General features: G+C 34.5%; 1 protein-coding gene across 16 annotated transcripts in view; it reads right to left on the reverse strand.

Moving 5' to 3' along the window:
• The window catches only part of SOX5 (SRY-box transcription factor 5), a 1,099,609-nt gene that overhangs the window by 429,952 nt on the left and 650,667 nt on the right, over window positions 1-18,990 (reverse strand). The window contains exons 1-2 of one of the 16 annotated variants that reach the window (XM_043441149.1): window positions 13,221-13,341; window positions 11,938-12,035 (exon numbers count right to left, since the gene is read on the reverse strand). The exons of 10 other annotated variants lie outside the window; for them this stretch is intronic. In XM_043441149.1, coding sequence (XP_043297084.1) covers window positions 11,938-12,035; window positions 13,221-13,232 — 110 coding nt within the window. In that variant the 5' untranslated portion in view covers window positions 13,233-13,341. 5 more of the 16 variants (XM_043441150.1, XM_043441152.1, XM_043441153.1 and 2 more) reach the window with 5 other exon arrangements.

Here is an 18,990-nt window from a genome sequence, read left to right on the forward strand (position 1 = left end):
CCCTATAGACCTACTTTAGCGAAACCCACTTTGCTAGGAAAAGACGACTGACATAGAAGAGATTATGGAGAGAACAAAATTTTGGCCGAGGACCTTGCTTTCATTCTTTAGCTGAAGAAAATCATGGGTTATATACACTTGCAAAACCCTATGGTTTTTCTAAGGTACCAATAAAAGTGATAGCATTCATAACGTGGACAGTGGTCTCTTTCATATATTGCCTATAGTCGCAAACTTAAGTGCCAAGCAGATGGTTGAAATCTGTTTTGTATAAAATGTGTGCTTTTTTTCCCCCAACTGTGTTCTTTGTATTCATATTCAGCCTAGGTTTGAGCCATCAAAACACTGGCACTATGTCGATCATTAGCAGCATTTTAGACAACTGGCAAATAAGGTATTCACTGTTCTCCACAAAATGTTCAGCTAATATTTCCCAGATGTATAATTAAGGCAAAAGATCATCTTCTTAAATTGGTATCAGCACTTTGGATGGCTTCTGGCTTTCAACAGATTATATCAGTGGAAAACAATTTTATATCAAAAATAAGGGTTCTGTTTCTGGGGTGTTTTTGTTTGCATATTATACAGCTGCCCATAAAGAGAAATCTATAAATTTCTCCAAGCTTTACCTCTGGTCTAAACGAATAGGTAGCTAATACAAAATGAGTCATGCTATTTTTACTATGAAAATCTATGATTTGCGTAAGTGAGTTTCTTCAAGTTATTTAATATTTTCTAATTTTCAAAATATGTGTATAAATAATAATTTAAAAATCAATAGTGTGTGACCTTTTTACCATAACAGAAAATCATTTTTTGTTGTCCAATAATTTATTCTATAGAATTATTTGCTTTTATGATTATACACAAATAAATGAATTTTAATTTGCATAGGTTAAGGCACAGGAATATGTTTAATCATAAAATTCATTCCTTAAATACTTATTATAACAGATTTTATGCAAAAAAACAATCTGACATATCAGATTTCCTACACATAAAATGGGAAGAGATGTGCTTTTAGGATATTTCATAACTAGCAGTAAGCAGTCAGAGGAAACTATAGCTATATTGCTGCTATTTACGTACAAGTTACCTGGGATCAATAATCTTAAGTACATGTAAAACTATTATACTTGTCTTAATTACAAATTTTTAAAAATAAGTCAATAAATTTCTTACACATATTTTATATGCTAAAATAATTTTCAAATATAAAACAAAAACATACACTTTTTATTGAAGTTCTGACCATTTTATATTGTCCAGAATTAAACCTAGTTTTCAAAGTTTTAATTCAATGGCTTGCATTCAGAGATATCCAAATATTTTTATAAATTTTCATAAGTTTAAGATGCCTCATTAGCATCAGAGGATAAATAATTTTATACTCATTTTAAAGCCCATTTTATAGATGTATGGCTGAAACCCAAAAAATCTAAGTGACTTATACATCATAAAGTTTTAATTCTTGATTTAGAAACTCTAGGAACATATGCCAACTTTGTATATCACTAAATGCTGGATTATAAAATATATTAGCAGTAAGTTGCCCAACTGGGATAACTTCCAGATTTTCTTTCTTGTTTAACAGTAGGAAATTTGCACATTTCCCTCCTTCTAAATGTAATTCTGGTTCAACATGGTTCTTTTCTGCTTTTTAAAAATTTTTTAAACATCCTTTATACCTGTTCCAGAAGCATAACAAAATCTATTCCGTATTCCTAAATTAAAACTGGCAGGAATAGAATAAAAAAAAATTCACCATCATAATTATTAAACAAATAATTAATTTTAACATATACTTAATACCTATGTTATCTCAAATATATAAATCTATATTTGAAATTTACAACTCATTTTTACAGATTTCCTGATACCATAGTCATATTTTCAAAATGTGAAAATATTTCAAAAGTCAAATTTTCAAAATAACACAGAAGGTCATTGGGTATGCAGTCAAAGATTATGTAACTGATAGTATCTTTGTTGTTTAGTCGCTTCAGTTGTGTCCGACTCTTTTGCAACCCCATGCACTTCAGCCCTCCAGGCTCCTCTGCCCATGAGATTCTCCAGGCAAGAACAGCTACACTTTTCCCCAAATATTGTTTTTAAAAAAGCATAAAATCTGCCAAACATAAGATATTAGCAACATATGATGCTTGCCCCTCTCAGATTATATAGCTTTTTAATGCATCTTTCATTGGTTGTTCCTCCACTTCTTGCTTCCTAGTGTTTAACATTTTTCCTGACATTGCCAACTACTAATGCATATTAGGTTGACTGGCCTGATGCTAATACTAATAGTTGCCTAATTTATTTTGAGAACCACTTAAAATTTTTCTTTGGACTACCTGTTTGCAATCTTAGTGGATCTTGCCACTTTCCAGGTCAATGTTTTATTTATTCATATAAAGACATACACTGTCCAGAGCTACCCGCCCGCCCCCACCCACCGTTGTCCTAATGTTCTACTGTCCAGTCTTCGTTTTCTTATTTTATCTTATCTTTGTAAAGAGACGTTCAGCTCTTTGACTTAAAATGCCACTCTCCTGCTTTTTACATCCCACCTCAGTGCCTTTTTTAACAATCTATATATAATGTATTTTTTTTTTACAATACTTGTAAAAGTTGAGGATAGGAATCTGATGCACCTGAGAGTTTCAAACACCAAGACTGTGAATCTTTTTTGAAACATTTAAATTCAAAATAGTTCACAGCATATTTGAGTACTTAATCCTGAGTAAGAATTGTACATACTACTTAGATTTAGAACTCCTAAAATATACTATGGTTACATGTTCCTGCACAACATCGCTCTATTGACAGGGAAGTTGAGAAGTGATTCCACATGTTAAAGGCTGGTTGAATGAGATAGTCTGTCCGCAGGTAGATGCAGAAATGCAAGAAATCTGATCACTAGAGCAAGGCGCTAGGAATCTTTCAAATGTATTTCAAAGCAATGAGATGTTAGAGGAGTTAAGAGATTTTAGAGATTGTCCAACCCATCTTCAAATGTTATAGATGCATACACTAAGATCCCAAACTTCTTTTCATTATGTACAGAAGAACTGGATCTTGAGAACTTATACCCAGCTGATAACAGTTTCTATTCTGTTAAAAATTCCAAAAGCAAATCATTGAAGACTTTGAAAAATGTATATTTTTACCAAAAAAAGAGGAAATTATTCTATGCTTTAGGAGAAATACTAAAAATCCACTAAGAAACTGTCATTTTATATGTGTGTCAATATTTTAGCACTTAAATTTCTAATCTCAACCAGAAATCTCAAATATCCTCAAATATTACTCAAGCATATCTTGATTTAGCCAACTTCTTGAATGCAAATTTTCCATTAAATATGAACTACAATATGACCTTCCAATTTTTAAAGCTGGAATATTATTATATATCCTTATTGCTTGTGTCATAAGATTCTCTGCTGCAAATGAGAAAGCGGGAATGGGCTTTGTACTTTTACAAAATATATTCTTCCTTTCAAGATTTTCTCCCCAAAACTACAGCCTCATCAGGATTTAGTAAGATTTGTTCAAAATCAATTTATTCAAAATTGCCTTATTCTATAAGCAAAAAAGTTTCTCCTGAATTCCAAACTTTTGTATGTGTATATGTGTCTATCATATTCTTCAAAATAAATTATTCACATAACTGTTAGTGACTCCCAATTATCTTTTAATTTACTTCTGAAAGTCTATTTATTCTGCTTCTTCACTTCTGTTCCTTAAGTTGATATCAGGAGCATTTGGATATGCTTTTCTTTCTTTAGAAGAATGCTTTTAAAGCATTAAATATTCTAAAACTATTTATAGGTCAAATCAGATCCATTTTATTCTTCCATTAATGCTTAAATGTTAAGAAACAATTACACTATCATATTTATCTCCCACAGTCCTTAAGGCTTTAAAAACAATACATTTTCCTCTGTTTCCCAAATTCTGTTTAGAACTAGAGAGAAACAGAGTACTTGTCTCAGAAAGAACATTTGTTGTTATCTTTGTTTTTCCACTCCAAGGTGTTCTGCTTGGATAATGGTACTTTGCATATTAAAACTTTTTTTTCACATCCTGCTGATACTATGGGTGAGATGAAAATCTGAATCTGATATTGGATAGTCAGTTATCACTCATTCAAGGTCAAAGCTGAATTAGTGAATGAATCAGAAAATTGAACTTTGATTACCAGTTCACTCCTTTCACTACACACTATCCTAACAAATCTTCAACATAGATCTCTTATAGCGCTGATAAAAAAAAAAGGAAAAAATATTAACATTAATTTTATGACACTTTCCTGCAAACTCTTCTCAAACATATTATGAAACTCAATAGCAAAATTTTTGAATGGGGGTTGAAACAAAAGGACATCAAGAAACGAGTTTAAAAAAAGTCTTTGGACTTTGTAAATGATTGCCCAACAAACTCTGGCTCAGGGTAAATAACCCAAAGGAAGCAATGTAAGCAAACAAGTAATACCTTGACTCCAGAATTAGAATAAAAATGTTTTAGAGCTTTGTCAGTGTTTAGAAGTTATCCTAACTGTCACTGAAAAATTAATAGCATAAATAAAGCCTTACTTTTTCATCTTGTGTTCTCTTACATGAAGGCATATTGCTCGCTTTCAATCTTTGTGCTTTTTTGTTCATTAGGATGCTCTTTTATTAGATAAAAATTGTTTAAAATGACAAATTAACAGACTTCCTGTGAAAGTTCCACAATCAGTTCTCAAACAACCTACCCCCTTGGTGTCATCATCCTAATTCATATAAAAACAAAACCAAATTCAGTAATAAAGTAAATGATTTACTACATTTAAAATAAATTTTGATTAAAAATATACCAAGAAAACAGAATTTGGGCCTTATGTTACTAGATTAAAAAACTATCAACAAGCAAAGCAGGTTAACTCTTTCCTTTATTTTCTCAATAATGTTCCTGAAGCCCTAAAGGAGAGTACACATCTTATATGAAATTGCTGCTCAGTGTCCCAACTGATCTAACTCTCTTAAACTGCCAATATAAAAATCTTATAAGGTTTTGAGTGTACCTTTTTGGGGGAGAGCCCTCTACAGTAAATTTCACTTCTTCATATTACATCTACTCTCAATGCATCTGATTCTTAGGTTTCAATGTCACAGAAATGATTGGGATGAAGAGGGGAGGCATGTGTGCACAGAACACAGGAAAATTCTAGGCATTTCCACAATGAGAAATATTAAAAATGAAGCTAGTAATACATTTTTAAGAAAGATCATATCTTCTGTTTTTTAACATTTTCTTTTCTAAAAAACACGTTCTTTCAAAGATGTGAAGAGCAGAAATAGAAACACTGTCACATATGAAAGTTTCAACGGATTTGCTGCCAGAAGCTTTTCTTTATAGTGTTCCTCTTACCTACAGTATGTGTTGGCACTGGCAGGTAGCCCTAATTCGTTAGTAGCCAAATTATTTTTGTCCTGAAGTACGAGAAATCTCCATAGCACATGAATGAGACATGGTTTACTAGTTTACACACATCTTTATAACTCCAAGAAACCAAAACTCATTCACAAATGCTTTCATTTCAGCAAAGAAAAGGGCTACAGAATACTAGAAATACCTACTTTGAATTCTTGATCCCCAATCTCCATGAGAAAACAAATAGAAAAAAAATTATTTTTAATTCCCATAAAGAACTTTGGTCCTTAATGCAAGAAAAATAAACAGCTTTCTGTTCTCCACACTCCACATTTCATCTAAATCAAAATATTCCAGTACAAGGCATTAAGAAAAAATGTCATTTAGTGATAAACCTAAATGTCTCCAGATAAAAGTTCATCACAACAGAGTAGTGGGTTTAAATAACATAGTTTACAATAGTTAGCATCCTCAGTCTGCATGATCACCAGCCACATTTATACACTGTTGTACCTCCTTCACTAAGTCATAGAGAAAATAGGAAGCAGACATAAGCAACACTGAGAAATAAGCATAAAACACAAGTAATGATTCAGCCATAGCAAGAAATCTCTGAATTCCAAGGCAAGACAGAAGTAAACGTATTAATACTAAACAGCCAAGTGACTGAAATGTCACTTACATAAAAAGAGAGATTTAAAATACAATGAGCTGAGTTCAGGTTTGAACTGATTTAAGCTTCAACACCGATTTCAGATGTCTACGAACAACCACAAGCTTTTGTTTTTAGTTTTCCTTCTGTCAAGTTTTATGGGTAAAAAGTCCTTAAACTACTAATTACTTTCAAGCTGGGTGACAAAAGGGCATAATGACCGGAAAATGATACAAAAGAAACAGAAAAAGCATGTTAATAAGTTTATCAACAAACCTGGGTAATTCTCATGAAGTACAGATTAAGGTTCAGTGGTTCCAAACTGGCAGCATTCAAGTTGGGTTCATATTTGGGTTTTTTGTTTTGTTTGTTTTTTAAAACCACCTGTCCTAAAACGACATTGTTTATGCTAATTATCTTTGTTTATGCCACAATTCTGTTTGTTTACGACATTCTTTTAAAATACCATATCCCTATAAACAGTTCTCACCAGAATTCTTCTAAATCTTGTTTCGGTCTGGTCCTTCTCGGCAGCCCACTGAGCAGAAATGCAGCTCTACAAGAAAGGCGCAAGAGCTGGGAACAACTTTGAGTCTCTGACTCCTCAGGCTGGCAAAGGCAGGGAGTACCGCTGAGGTTTTACTCTCAGGCTCCGAGGAAAAGGATACTGAGTGTGGAGAAATACAACATCCCCCTATTGGACAAGCAGAACCACACGCCACAGCATCTCCAGAGATGTATGGACTCTCAACTAGTAAGTGAAGAGAAGAATAGATAATGCTACAGAGAATGAAGAGCAGCCTCCAAACTGCAGGAGACAACACAGAAGTCAGAAAGGATGAAAAGGTCACGTCCTGCACCATTATTAGTTCCTGATTGAAATGAAGAATTAGGAGGCATTCGCTTATAGAATGTCCAAATAAATGGTGTTCGTTGAAGTAAAATATTATCAGTCTTTAAATTTTTTTCTTCTCCAGGAATATCACTTGATTATGTTCGTCTACGTAACATTCAAACCTTATATTCAGTATAAATGACACAGTGCTCAATCCGTGAAAAGAAAAAAAAAGGGGTGGGGGGACAGAATGAATGAAGCAAGAAAGAATTTTTTTATGTTTTGGTCCATTTCTTGTTCAACAAAAAATTTCCTTTAAAAGGAAGATATTTCATGTTTTGGTTAAATCTTTGAACATATTTCTATCTGAGTGCCATCACCTGAGTCAGAAACCTGACATAGTAAACTACATTTAAGTCACAACAAAAGAAACATCAAGATTGCTTTATTTTCCATGTTGTTAGTTAACCTCATTGGAATTATAAATGAGTAACAAATTATGGAAGAAAACCAAAATCTTTCAGTTATATGTAACTAGTCTATAGAAAGGGAGGTATTCAACATACGTAATACACATCTGCATTATACACATACTCATTAGGTGACTGGAGAATTGATACTGGAAAGAACAGACAGTAAAATCAGACTTTATCCATGGATGCAATTTTGCTTTTTAAATGCATTATGAATGTAATCCATTTGAAAAAGCTTCCAGCTCTATGGAGGAGTAATGTGCTCAAGTATTAGAATAGGTCTTATTATTTGCCTCTCAGGTATGGTGCATACACAGACTTTAGTTAAAAGCTCCCTAAGCACAGATAAATACATTATTGTACGCTTATTATACTTTAGAAACACAAGATAAGAATATACCAATGTGTGAAGTAATCCTAACATCCACACATTTCTATATCTATCAACCTGCTAAACACTGAACTACCTGACATCTAAGCCTTAATTGTTCTTGGTAATCAGCGGGGTTGCCTGCTAAGTCTTCAGGACAGTCCTCCAGGGTGAGTGTGATAGAAGTACAGTTTGTCCACTGCTTCATGCAGGCTGTATTCCAAGCTAAGTTAGCTTGCAAATTATTGGGATGGTAATTAAAACCTATAATCAGTTGTAGTTACCTTTTCCTCTACAAAGTAATAGTGAATAAATAAAATGAACAAAGGCAAATATCAGGACATCCTGAAAATATACTATCAAACTTAAATAGGTTTACAGGTGCCATTAGGTGACAGAATGTGAGCGGAAAACTTGCCTTTGATTCACACCTAGGGGTTACCTGCTAACTTGAATGTATTTATCACTCATGAGTACAATGGTTTAAAAAAAAAAAGAGGCTGCAATTAAGCTGTATGAATCTATCCCTGGTAATAAGTATTTAATTACTCTGGCCAAACTTTAGGTAAAGTACTGCTAATGTCAGAAATATCCTTGCAGCCCATTAATGGTAATTTTTCACAGTAATTATAAATTTTAATTTCTTACAATACCTGATGCAAATTTCTTTCTTCAGAAAAACAAACTTTTTTAATATGAAAAATTATTTCTTTAGTCAATATGACCATAAGTAAATTAGATGTGAATATAAAGTAAATAGTAATTTAAGTTTTTATTGCAGAAGATTTTACTCTTGTAGTGTTCCCTTCAACATGCAGAAAACTGGCAGTGTGTTCTCTGCACCCGTTTTGAGAGAAGCCATCAAATAGGTGCTATTACAAGCTTAATTTGCTTCATTCCACTACCTTCAAGCTCAACTTTTTTTTTTCTAGACATTAACAGACTGTCTCCTTAAGCAATCATGTTATACTAGCTTTTTAATGAAGTCTCTAACATAAAGCGATCAGAAAGTGTAACAAGTAGCTTGGTCATAAAACTATTACATTACAATCCAATATGATAAATATATACATGAGGAAAAATAGAATAATTATTATTGACAGTAACAAAATACTTTTATCACTTATCAGAAACAAACTGATATAGCTATTTAAGACAAGTGTTTTAAATATTTTCATTCTAAGAATATGAAAACAATAAATGATATTCTGAAAGGAGAAGCCCTTAGTCACAATTTTTATTATTTATTTTCAGGTAAAAATATAAATTCACTATCTTCATTTAAAAATTTTTAGGAGAGTTCAAGCACTCCTTCTAGACACTATTACTAACATTTTGACTATGTTGCCAGTTATCTTTCTTCTAAATAGGATGATGTAAAAGACTGCTTACAAATAATTCCTTAGAACATACTTTACATATTCACCTCCCACCTGAGAACTGTGTTTTTCATTAATTATAATCAGTCATGTTAGAGATGTTTGAAAATAAAAATTAAGTATTTCAACTTCTTTACTTTTTGTAATCACTTTTAAATTTATTTTACCTCTTGAATATTTTTTAGCAGACAATGAAATTGTTACTGCTTCTGAATTATTTAACAACTGTTTATGACAGTATTGATCATGTTCATTTCTACAGCTGATAATACAGACATAAGAAATCTACATCCAAATTTTGATCCAGATACTTGTTTTGAATATTCCTTGAAGTTTCAAATAGTCTACAGGTTGGAAAGGATAATAGAAGATAGACAAGACTCTAATCGATGAAACTAGAAAAAAAAAATTACAACTTCCAAAATACATAAACTCCAAGCAACTTATTAATGCCCTCCAGAGTAACGTTCTTTATTTCATATAGAAATTTAGAAGTCGTCTTTTTAAATTTACAACTAAGTTTGAGTGAACTACTCATCTATATCAGGTGAGCAAATAGAATAAAAATTAACACTTGATAGAAATGACCTACATATTCAATGAAAGTTGCAGTAGTTGAAAAGGCAAAAAGAAAGCTGACTATATAATAGAGTATAATTACAGCATATATACCTCCTATGGAGAATATAAATATTCAATATTGAGTCTGTATGATATATACTCTGTGTGGGTAACTACAGATACTCTCAGCCGTACATATTCAATGTAAACAAATAGTAATGATTTACTGAGATTTTGTATGTACTACCAATTATAACCACAGGGGAAATTATTAAGAAATTTTGCATTGTAGGACATTTTTCAAAATTATTTTAGCTACTAATATTTCCAAATATGCCGTCTATACTGACAACTCTATTGATTATCACTTGGCTTATCTAATTAGGCAGTTAGAAAAGCATGCCTCTGGGTGATAAAAAATGAAATTCTCACTAGGAGGAAAAAAAAAATGTTAAAGAGATTTGAGTATCAGAATAGCAAATGGAAAAGTTTAGTTTAAAAAGAGATAATTGAAAAGATACAAATAAAGTTCACAGCAGGAAAGCTTGCCTATATAAAGGAATAGGCTACAGCCTGTTAATATGTAACTACCTTTTTATAAGAAAAGTCAGGTTGACAGACTTACAAATCAGACTCAGAGTTTTATTTTTGAAAAGTATAGTGTTAAAGTATACTATCATTTCAGTGCTGCTCTGTACATACTAGAAAACTCACTGTACTATTAAGCGATAGTATGTTCCAATATAAACAACTTCAATATCTACATATGAAACAGGCTATGTTTACCCAAAAAAGCTAACTATTCTAAAGAGTTAATATACAGAACTCTGGGGAAAAAATCACCCAAAACTGTTAAGAAAGCTCAACCATTCACTGGAATTATGTAGTGAAGATGCATCTTAAGTTTAAAAAAAAAAGAAGAGGAAATGAAAGAAAGAAGACAGTATTAAAGTATATGTACTGGCTATTTTATTTTCTTCCCTGATCTGATGTTGGTTTCTCTAATATATGACCACATTCGAGCATTATTTTATTCTCAATACCCTTCTTCCCTTCCACTGCTTCACTTCTAGAATGTTTTAATCTTTGTCCTTTCTTTTTTCGTCTTTTCATATCAAATTCAGTCTTTTGAGCGATGAACAGCTTGACTTAGCATATTTTTAACCAGCTGGTCTAGCACCTAGCTTGCATTGCATAGTCAGATACAACAAATGTTTATACAGAAGGTAGCTTTCATGAAAATGAAAAAAAAAAAAAAAAAAGCCTGGGTATCATGCATCCTGGCTTTTTTTAGCTTTTTTTCTAATTCACCATACAGAATACAAAGTTTGAATTCTTTTTAATGGCAAACAAAATTCTATTTATAGTTCCAAAAAATGAACTTATGCTGGGATAAGAACTCAAATTTAAAAATTGCAATGTGTAGTTAGAGGAACACGAAGAGAGCTAAAATTCTTTCAAAGCCCTCTTTACTTGCAACATCAAATGGAAGGGTATTAGCACATATTTCTCTAATAAGAAATATTAATAACAAATAAACTTATTCCCATCAGAGCAAAATAGAAAATAAAATAAATCAAAATTTAACTTAAGACAGTACAAAAAGTGGCCACAAAACTTAGAAAGGGATCATCCCCATTTCTCTTTTTTTTTTTTTTTGACATTTCAAGAGTAATGTACTAATAGATTACTGTGATGTTACATTTTCTTTAAAAAAAAAAAAAATCCGCTCTCTTATATCAACAAAAGGTCATGTGCTTTACTGAGCAGCTTCCAAAGTTTTACAGAAGGATCAAATAGGAACTTATAGCGTCCGTTTTAATCACCACCAAAGCCCTCTGTCACCCCAGAAATTACAACACACAAATGTTGAAAATTGTAACATTCTTCACAAAAGCATTTTTAAAAGGTGTGGAAGGGGAGAAAAATATCAATGAAGGAAAAGAGTAAGAGAGTGAATGAGAAAGAGAAAAGCAGAGAGTGGGAGAAAGAGAGAGATGCTTAATGTTCATTTAATTTCCTGTTATAGGACACAACCTAGAAACATTAGCAGAGATCTCGGAGACTTTGCAAATCAGTTCCATTTGGTCTGGGCAATCACAACAAAAATCAGCTAACAAGACTGCAGAAGCACTCGCTAAAAGCTTCTCTAACAAACACGTTTTAGGCGAGCATCTTCCAATGGATTCAGAGACTACTGTAAAATGGGAGAGTTGCACTTCAATATATCAGAGGGGGAAAACTGTACTCACCTTTCAAACTCCTGAGGTAAATCAGGGTCAGTAAGCATGCTGGAAAAGCACAATTTCCCTTTGTCACAGCAGCCACCTATGATCGTCTCCAACTGAACCTGTCAAGTGAGTCCAAACCTTCTAAACCAATTGATTTTCTCTCTCTCTCTCTCTCTCTCTCTCTCTCTCTCTCTCTCTGTCTCTCAATCTCTCTCCCCCCTCTCCCCCTCTCCCCCCTCCCACTCCTAGGACTCCTTGACCAGTCTCTTAAAGGGGTAGCGCACTTCCAGCAGCGGGGTCTGGCCGCTCCCCCCTCCTCCAGCCGCACGCTCGGGCTGCAAGGCACTAGACAACCTCAGGGAGCCTGTCCTTTCCTTTTAACTCTCCCTTCCAGACACCACCGAATGTGAGAAGTCAACTCATTTAGTGTGTCTCCCATACTCTCTCCTCTAAATAATAAAAGTCGCACACGCATGCACACACACACACACACAAAATATGATTTTTGAAAATGCATTTGCTACTGATTAAACGAGAAATCTGTGCACGAACCCAACCCCGATTCCACTGCATTGATTAACTCATTGAGCAAAAAGATTAAATGTTAGTAATAGCATTTTTACACAAAGAATTGTTATGCCTTCTCACCCCTTTCTAGGCTCTCTCGGTGCGCACACGGAAACACACACACACACACACACACACACAGACACACACTTGCACACAACAATCAGGCATTGTTCTGAGGGAAGAAAAGCAACTTTGACAGATTGAAATATAGCAGAGGCCCCTTCAAGGAAACCTGTAAACAACTTGTCACTCACTCTGTCGGTCTCACTGTTAGCTCGCGCTTTCCACAAAGTGGTGCGAACGTCCTGGCAACCCAACCAAAGTTTCCTCAGCTCCAAACTCCATAAAACACGATGTGCGAGGTGGAGGGGTAAGGTGTCCACGTGCCAAAATCACACACACTCCAGGGAACAGAACCCCACACCAAACCAACAGAGGAAAACAAAAAGATGGTCCTTACAAACTGTCCTGCTTGGGATGGCTGGGGAAGTCGGGCAGGAAGCGCTCCCCTGACGGGGGATCTCTTTAATTTCCTCTGCCCAGGCAGCCACAGATAACAAGGTGGACAAACTAGGGCTCTGCGGCTCCTAAGCTGGCTGGCAAGGCACAGCCTCCATAGCAGTTCCAATTATCTAGATAAAAATCTGGCAGGCGAGGAAGGTAATCAGGTAATGTACCTTTGACATGAAATGACAGAAGCACAGAGGCACATACACACAGAGAGAGAGACTTACACAGACACGCATGCAGAGATGGTGGCTGCCCCGTGCACCGCAGCATCTGGTCAGGGAGTGAGCACACACTCACCAACACGAGATAGTGTGCATTCTTCACACACACACACACACACACACACTCAGTCACTCACACACGCTCTCCACTCCTACTGGGAGGGTTCATTCGGCACAAAAGGCTACATTACAGAGCCCGCCCCAATAAGGGAAAGAGAGAAAAAAAAGCCTTCCATTGTTGAGAGGGCAGGTCAGTTGATTAGATTTTCTGTGGAGAATTCCACGAGGAAATTCCCTTCAAAGCCGAAGTGATTAACTGGGGGCTATTCTGGAAATGGAGCAGACAATGGCTCAATAGTCTGCACAGCCAATGTCCAGGCTGGCACTGAACTCACTTTAAAAAAAAAAAAAATAAAAGCCAGACTCCCTGTTCTTTTCCACACATTCCCCCCCAACCCCCTCCACTCCTTCCAGCTTCCCCTCCCAATCCCTTTTATTTTGCAGCTGGACAACATTAAGGGCCTTTAAAACCACAAGGGTTGACCCCACAGCAGTTTGATTAGGTCCCACTTTTTTTTCCTGGCGACAGTCAGACAGTAAGTTTACTTTTTTAGACATACACAGTGAGACAGTACACACAAATTCCAAAGAGCAAAATCAATTATTAACCTTATCATATTAATCAATTTATTTTTCACTCAAAGGTTATAAAATTTTTGCCAAAGTTGATAATAACTTAATAATGAGGTCCATCATTCATGGGCTATCCTAAAAATACACATATATACACTACAGAATCAATGTGGAATAAGATTTAAGCATGTCACTATGGAGTTAAGACACTAACAAAACACAGAATTATGACCCACCCTGAAAAAGCTGTTAACAAGGGATGTGGCAAAAATGACTGGATGCTGACATGATTTTCATTTTCAGCAGTTGGGGAAGGGGAAGGGATATTACTCACTATACTTTCTTGTCATTAGCCTCAAATTATTTTTTATTACAGCAACAACCCATTCCTACAGAGAAAAATGAGAAAGTTGTTGCATTTATTTTAAATATCTATTATTTCAGCACTTAAGGGCCCTACAATCTAATATAGTCTAATTGATAAAGTATACAAAAATAATTTTTCTATTGTTAATGGTGGTTATGGGATTTAGGAAATGGTAGCTGCCTGGCTACACACACTTTAAAAAACAGTCTTTTTTTTAAAGTCTTAATTAGGGAATCTTGGTTCATCCTGTATCAACAGAGAAAAATGAAGGAGGAAGGGTAAGTTACAAGGGGCAGTGGGGAGCTGAAGTCAGGAAGAGTAGGAGGCAGTGAGCAGGGGATGCGGGGAGAACACAAGAAGGAGACATAGTGGCAGCATAAAGATAGAAACAAAGATAATGGCCATAAGGCAGGATGCTGAGATCCGTATGGTCCCAGCTGCTATCTTGCTACAGCTACTACCTCTGGTTGTTTCTCTAAAACTCTGATTCAGAAGGTCACCAGAGCAGGTAAGAAAGAGAGCATGAGTGTTTGAGGCCAACTGTAGTGTGGAAAGATGCTCATATCAGAATCACCCTTATCTTTGGCTTTGTTTTTAGAGACATTTAATATGTGCATGTGTAAGTACATACATGCCAAATAAACAAAAAAGGACATATAGGAAACTGTTAAATGGTTTCTAAGTTAGTTTAAGATCCTAATATTTTATATAAACATTCCTGTAGCCCTTCAAAAATACAAACTATTTCTTGGAAAATTATCCTTAAATGGCATGGAACAGACTAGGAACTAGGTAGAAAATTTGTCAGATATAATAATGAATATCCTAATAATGATGATTTGAACTAATGGAACTCCAAGCTCATAAAGAATTCTGTTCACATAGATTAACTCACAGATCATATGCAGCATAGAAAAGTGTATGGGTACGTATATTCCTAATAAGTTTCCCAGTGTTTAAACTTGGGCAAAAGGAATTTAAAGTCTTACAGCTGGTTAGTGGCCCATTTGTTTCTTGAAGCCAGGTCTTAGTTCACGTCTGATACCATAATACATAATAAAATAACACTCCAGAATTTATAGCTCAATGAAAATCCCAAGATGGTACCTGGGATTTTTTAAGTGATTTAAAAGGCTTTTACATAATTGTTAATGAATTTAAATTTGATATAATCTCATTGTCACTAAATTAGTACTGCATTTGATGGATGAATGAAATAGTTTCAAATGTACCTCTCTAGGCTGCAAAAGTTTTCTTTCATTTGAATTTACCTTGCAAATTAATATCTTCTGCAAGATTTTAGAAGTCAGCAAAAGAGAAGGCAGTTTCAAAATATTCTCTCAAATCCTGTCATTGATACTTTTATTAAATAACTGAACTGATCCAAGCAACCTGATGCTTAATAGTAAATTGTTACTAAAAATCTTTTTATTTTACATTAAATGTTGAAATGTTGAAATATTAAATATGTGCTAGTAACTAGCACATATGTGTTAAATAAATCTATATTATTTATCAACTACCTGAACAGTTCAAGACATTCAATTGGTTATCTATCTGGTATTTTGTACATTAGAATTAATGTCTACCTCAATGTGACTTTGCTATACTATTATAAGTAGCTCTCCAGGAAGCTTCATAATGTATGTAGACTGAGATATACTTTATCATTCACTGAACATTTATTAAGTGCTTAACAGCATGTTACAGCCTGTGGCCTTAAAAGTAGAATCAAGAAAATTTTCCAATAAATCTAATTTTAAAAATATATATAAGCAAAATTCAGAGTAATTGTTTCATATGCAGGCTCCCCAAGGTAAATATGGTAAGCAAAGTTAAAACCAAAAACAAGTGAAAGAAAAGCAATGACAAGAACTTACTGAACAATAATTAAATTGGTGGGAAATACAAAATGATCTACAAACACAGATACGAATATAAATACATCTTCAGAGGGAACCAAAGCACAAACTACAACAGAAAGCCCATAAAACATTTAATGAGTCTCTTTGACATAGCTGTAGCAGTATTATGGAAAATGGGATGAAGCTGAAAAAAGTGTGCTTTTGAGCTTATGTTGTTTCCATTGTAGATATAAAAATGATACTCACATAAGCTGGGAAAAAATAAGATATGCTAGTGAATACTGCTGGAGAATTCTCAAAGAGAATATCAGAATCTTTTACAATGATAAACAAGTTATTTCCAAATTTAACCTCTTTCAGCCACTGTTTCAGGCCAGTTTTTTCTAATATTTCTCATTTTAAAAGGAAGAAAATCCATTCCCCTATTTTAAAACAGAATTGTTGAACAGCTTTTGTTTTAATAACTAAAATACGTAGTCACAGGTACAGATAGCATCTTAATATTTGATATATGTTCCTATTATCAGTTTATGGAATTTGTAAGGTTATTTTTGAGAAATGAAACTTTTAATATTATAACTACAATGAATTAATACCAGTGTCAGACAATACCAATTATCATATTGCCTTAACCTGCCTCAATAGACATTAAGAAAATATTCACTTTTTTTTCCCCTGAAATTACTTAACTTTGTCACAAAATGTTTTAAAAAAAAAAAGAAAAAAAAAGAACTTCCAATCAATGTACATCTGTGAGCCATTCACCAAACCAAATACCTGGTGAGCTCACCACTGATCAATCAGGGGCAGATTAAAACTCTGACTTAGAGTAGAATAAAGTCCTGTAATTGAATTTCTTTAGAAACACACCTAAGAAATTCAGTAACATTTCTTCCTTTTTAAAGTCCTAAATTTTAATTCCCCATAACACATTTATGCAAGAAAATTGACATACAATGGTCTATAAGTTCAAGGTTTTTCCATCCTCACACTCTTCTGTATTATTACTTGGTTAGTTAGAATAAACATATGAATTGTCCTCAGATCACATTTTTGGCCAACTAGTGTTCTTCAACAACACTTAAAGAATGTGATCGCCTTGGAAACTCCAGTCCCATACTTCTCTAAAAGACATGATGCCATTCCCAGTAATAGCTCCCACTGTTTGATGTTTTACCATTTATCTCCTTCAGAACAATTTTTAGTAATTTAAAAGTGATAGCTCTCAGTATCTGAGTACTTTCTACCAGTATCTGTGATGTATATAAAATAATTACATTTAATATTCAAAACAACTATATAAGTTGTTTCATCCCAACTACAAATGAGGGAACCATGGCTTACAAAGTATTTGTCTGATGTCCCAAAACTAGTAAATGCAGAAATGGGTAACACCAAAGTTATGGTAACTTTCCTCCAAAGTTCCCAAAAGGCATCAAATGCTATTTTATCTCAAGTATACCCTAAACACTATTAAATATCAAGTGTGCAGGAAAGTGCTTCTAAAGCGGTTTTGATGCTAAGTGAATGTTTAAACGTCAAAGTTAGGTTGAGTGATGATTACTCCATCCTCACAAATAACTTCATATTAAAGATTATTCCTTATACAACAACTACAAACAGTTAAAGACGAGGCTTGCCTAGTGGGTCAGACAGTAAAGAATCTTCCGCAGTGTAGGAGACCCAGGTTTGATCCGTGGGTCGGGAAGATCCCCTGGAGAAGGGAATGGCAACCCACTCCAGTATTCTTGCCTGGAGAATCCCATGGACAGAGAAGCCTGGAGGGCTACAGTCCATGGGGTCACAAAGAATTGGACACAACTGCGTGATTAACACAACAACAACAACAACAAAGAATAGTACCCTCATCCCAACTTCATGGTGATAATAAATATCAGAATTAGTATACTCATCATAAAATTTGGCTCTCTTTCTAAAAATAATTTCTAAATGCTATCTTTATTAATGTGATTATGATTTGGGGGCTCCACAGGAAAATACAGTAGCCCTCACTTTTCTTATTATAGTGTACTCACCTATCTTCTTGTGGTAATGTGGGATGATAAAATGCCTATGTAATGAGATGAGGTGAAAGACACAGGCATTAGGATAGCATTAAACTACTATTGACCTTCTGATAATATGTCAGGAAGAGGATCAATGTGCTTGAGTCATCCTGGGTTAGAGTCATAATATCATCAATGGATGGGGATCACAGGCAGAACAAAGACAGAAAGGTGTGAGATTTCATCATGTTACTAAGAGTAGGTGCACAACTTAAAACTTATGAATCTTTTATTTCTGGAATCTTCTATATACTATTTTCAGGTCATGGTTGACCATGGGTAACTGAAACTAGGGAAAGTGAAACTGCAGATAAAGGGGGCCTATTTGTGCAATTCAGTTCAGTTCAGTTCAGTCGCTCGGTCGTGTCCGACTCTTTGCGACCCCATGGACTGTAGCACACCAGGCTTCCTTGTCTACCACCAACTCCCGGAACTTACTCAAACTCATGTCCATCGAGTCGGTGATGCCATCCAACCATCTCATCCTCTGTCAGAATGCAAGTATCTATGCAGCTGTTACCACTCTAATGGCAGAAAGTGAAGAGGAAATAAAGAACCTCTTGGTGAGGGTAAAAGAGGAGAGTAAAAAAGCTGGTTTGAAACTAAACACTAAAAAAAATAAGATCATGGGATCTGGTCCCATCACTTCAAGGCAAATAGAAGGGGGAAAAGTGGAAGCAGAAACAGATTTTATTTTCTTGGGTTCAAAAATTACTGTCGATGGTGACTGCAGCCATGAAATTCAAAGACACTTGCTCCTTGGAAGGAAAGCTATGACAGACCTAGACAGCATATTAAAAAGGAGCGACATTACTTTACCAACAAAGGTTTGTATAGTCAAA

The sequence above is a fragment of the Cervus canadensis genome, chromosome 21 (assembly GCF_019320065.1).
Source record: "Cervus canadensis isolate Bull #8, Minnesota chromosome 21, ASM1932006v1, whole genome shotgun sequence".
NCBI lineage: Eukaryota > Metazoa > Chordata > Mammalia > Artiodactyla > Cervidae > Cervus > Cervus canadensis.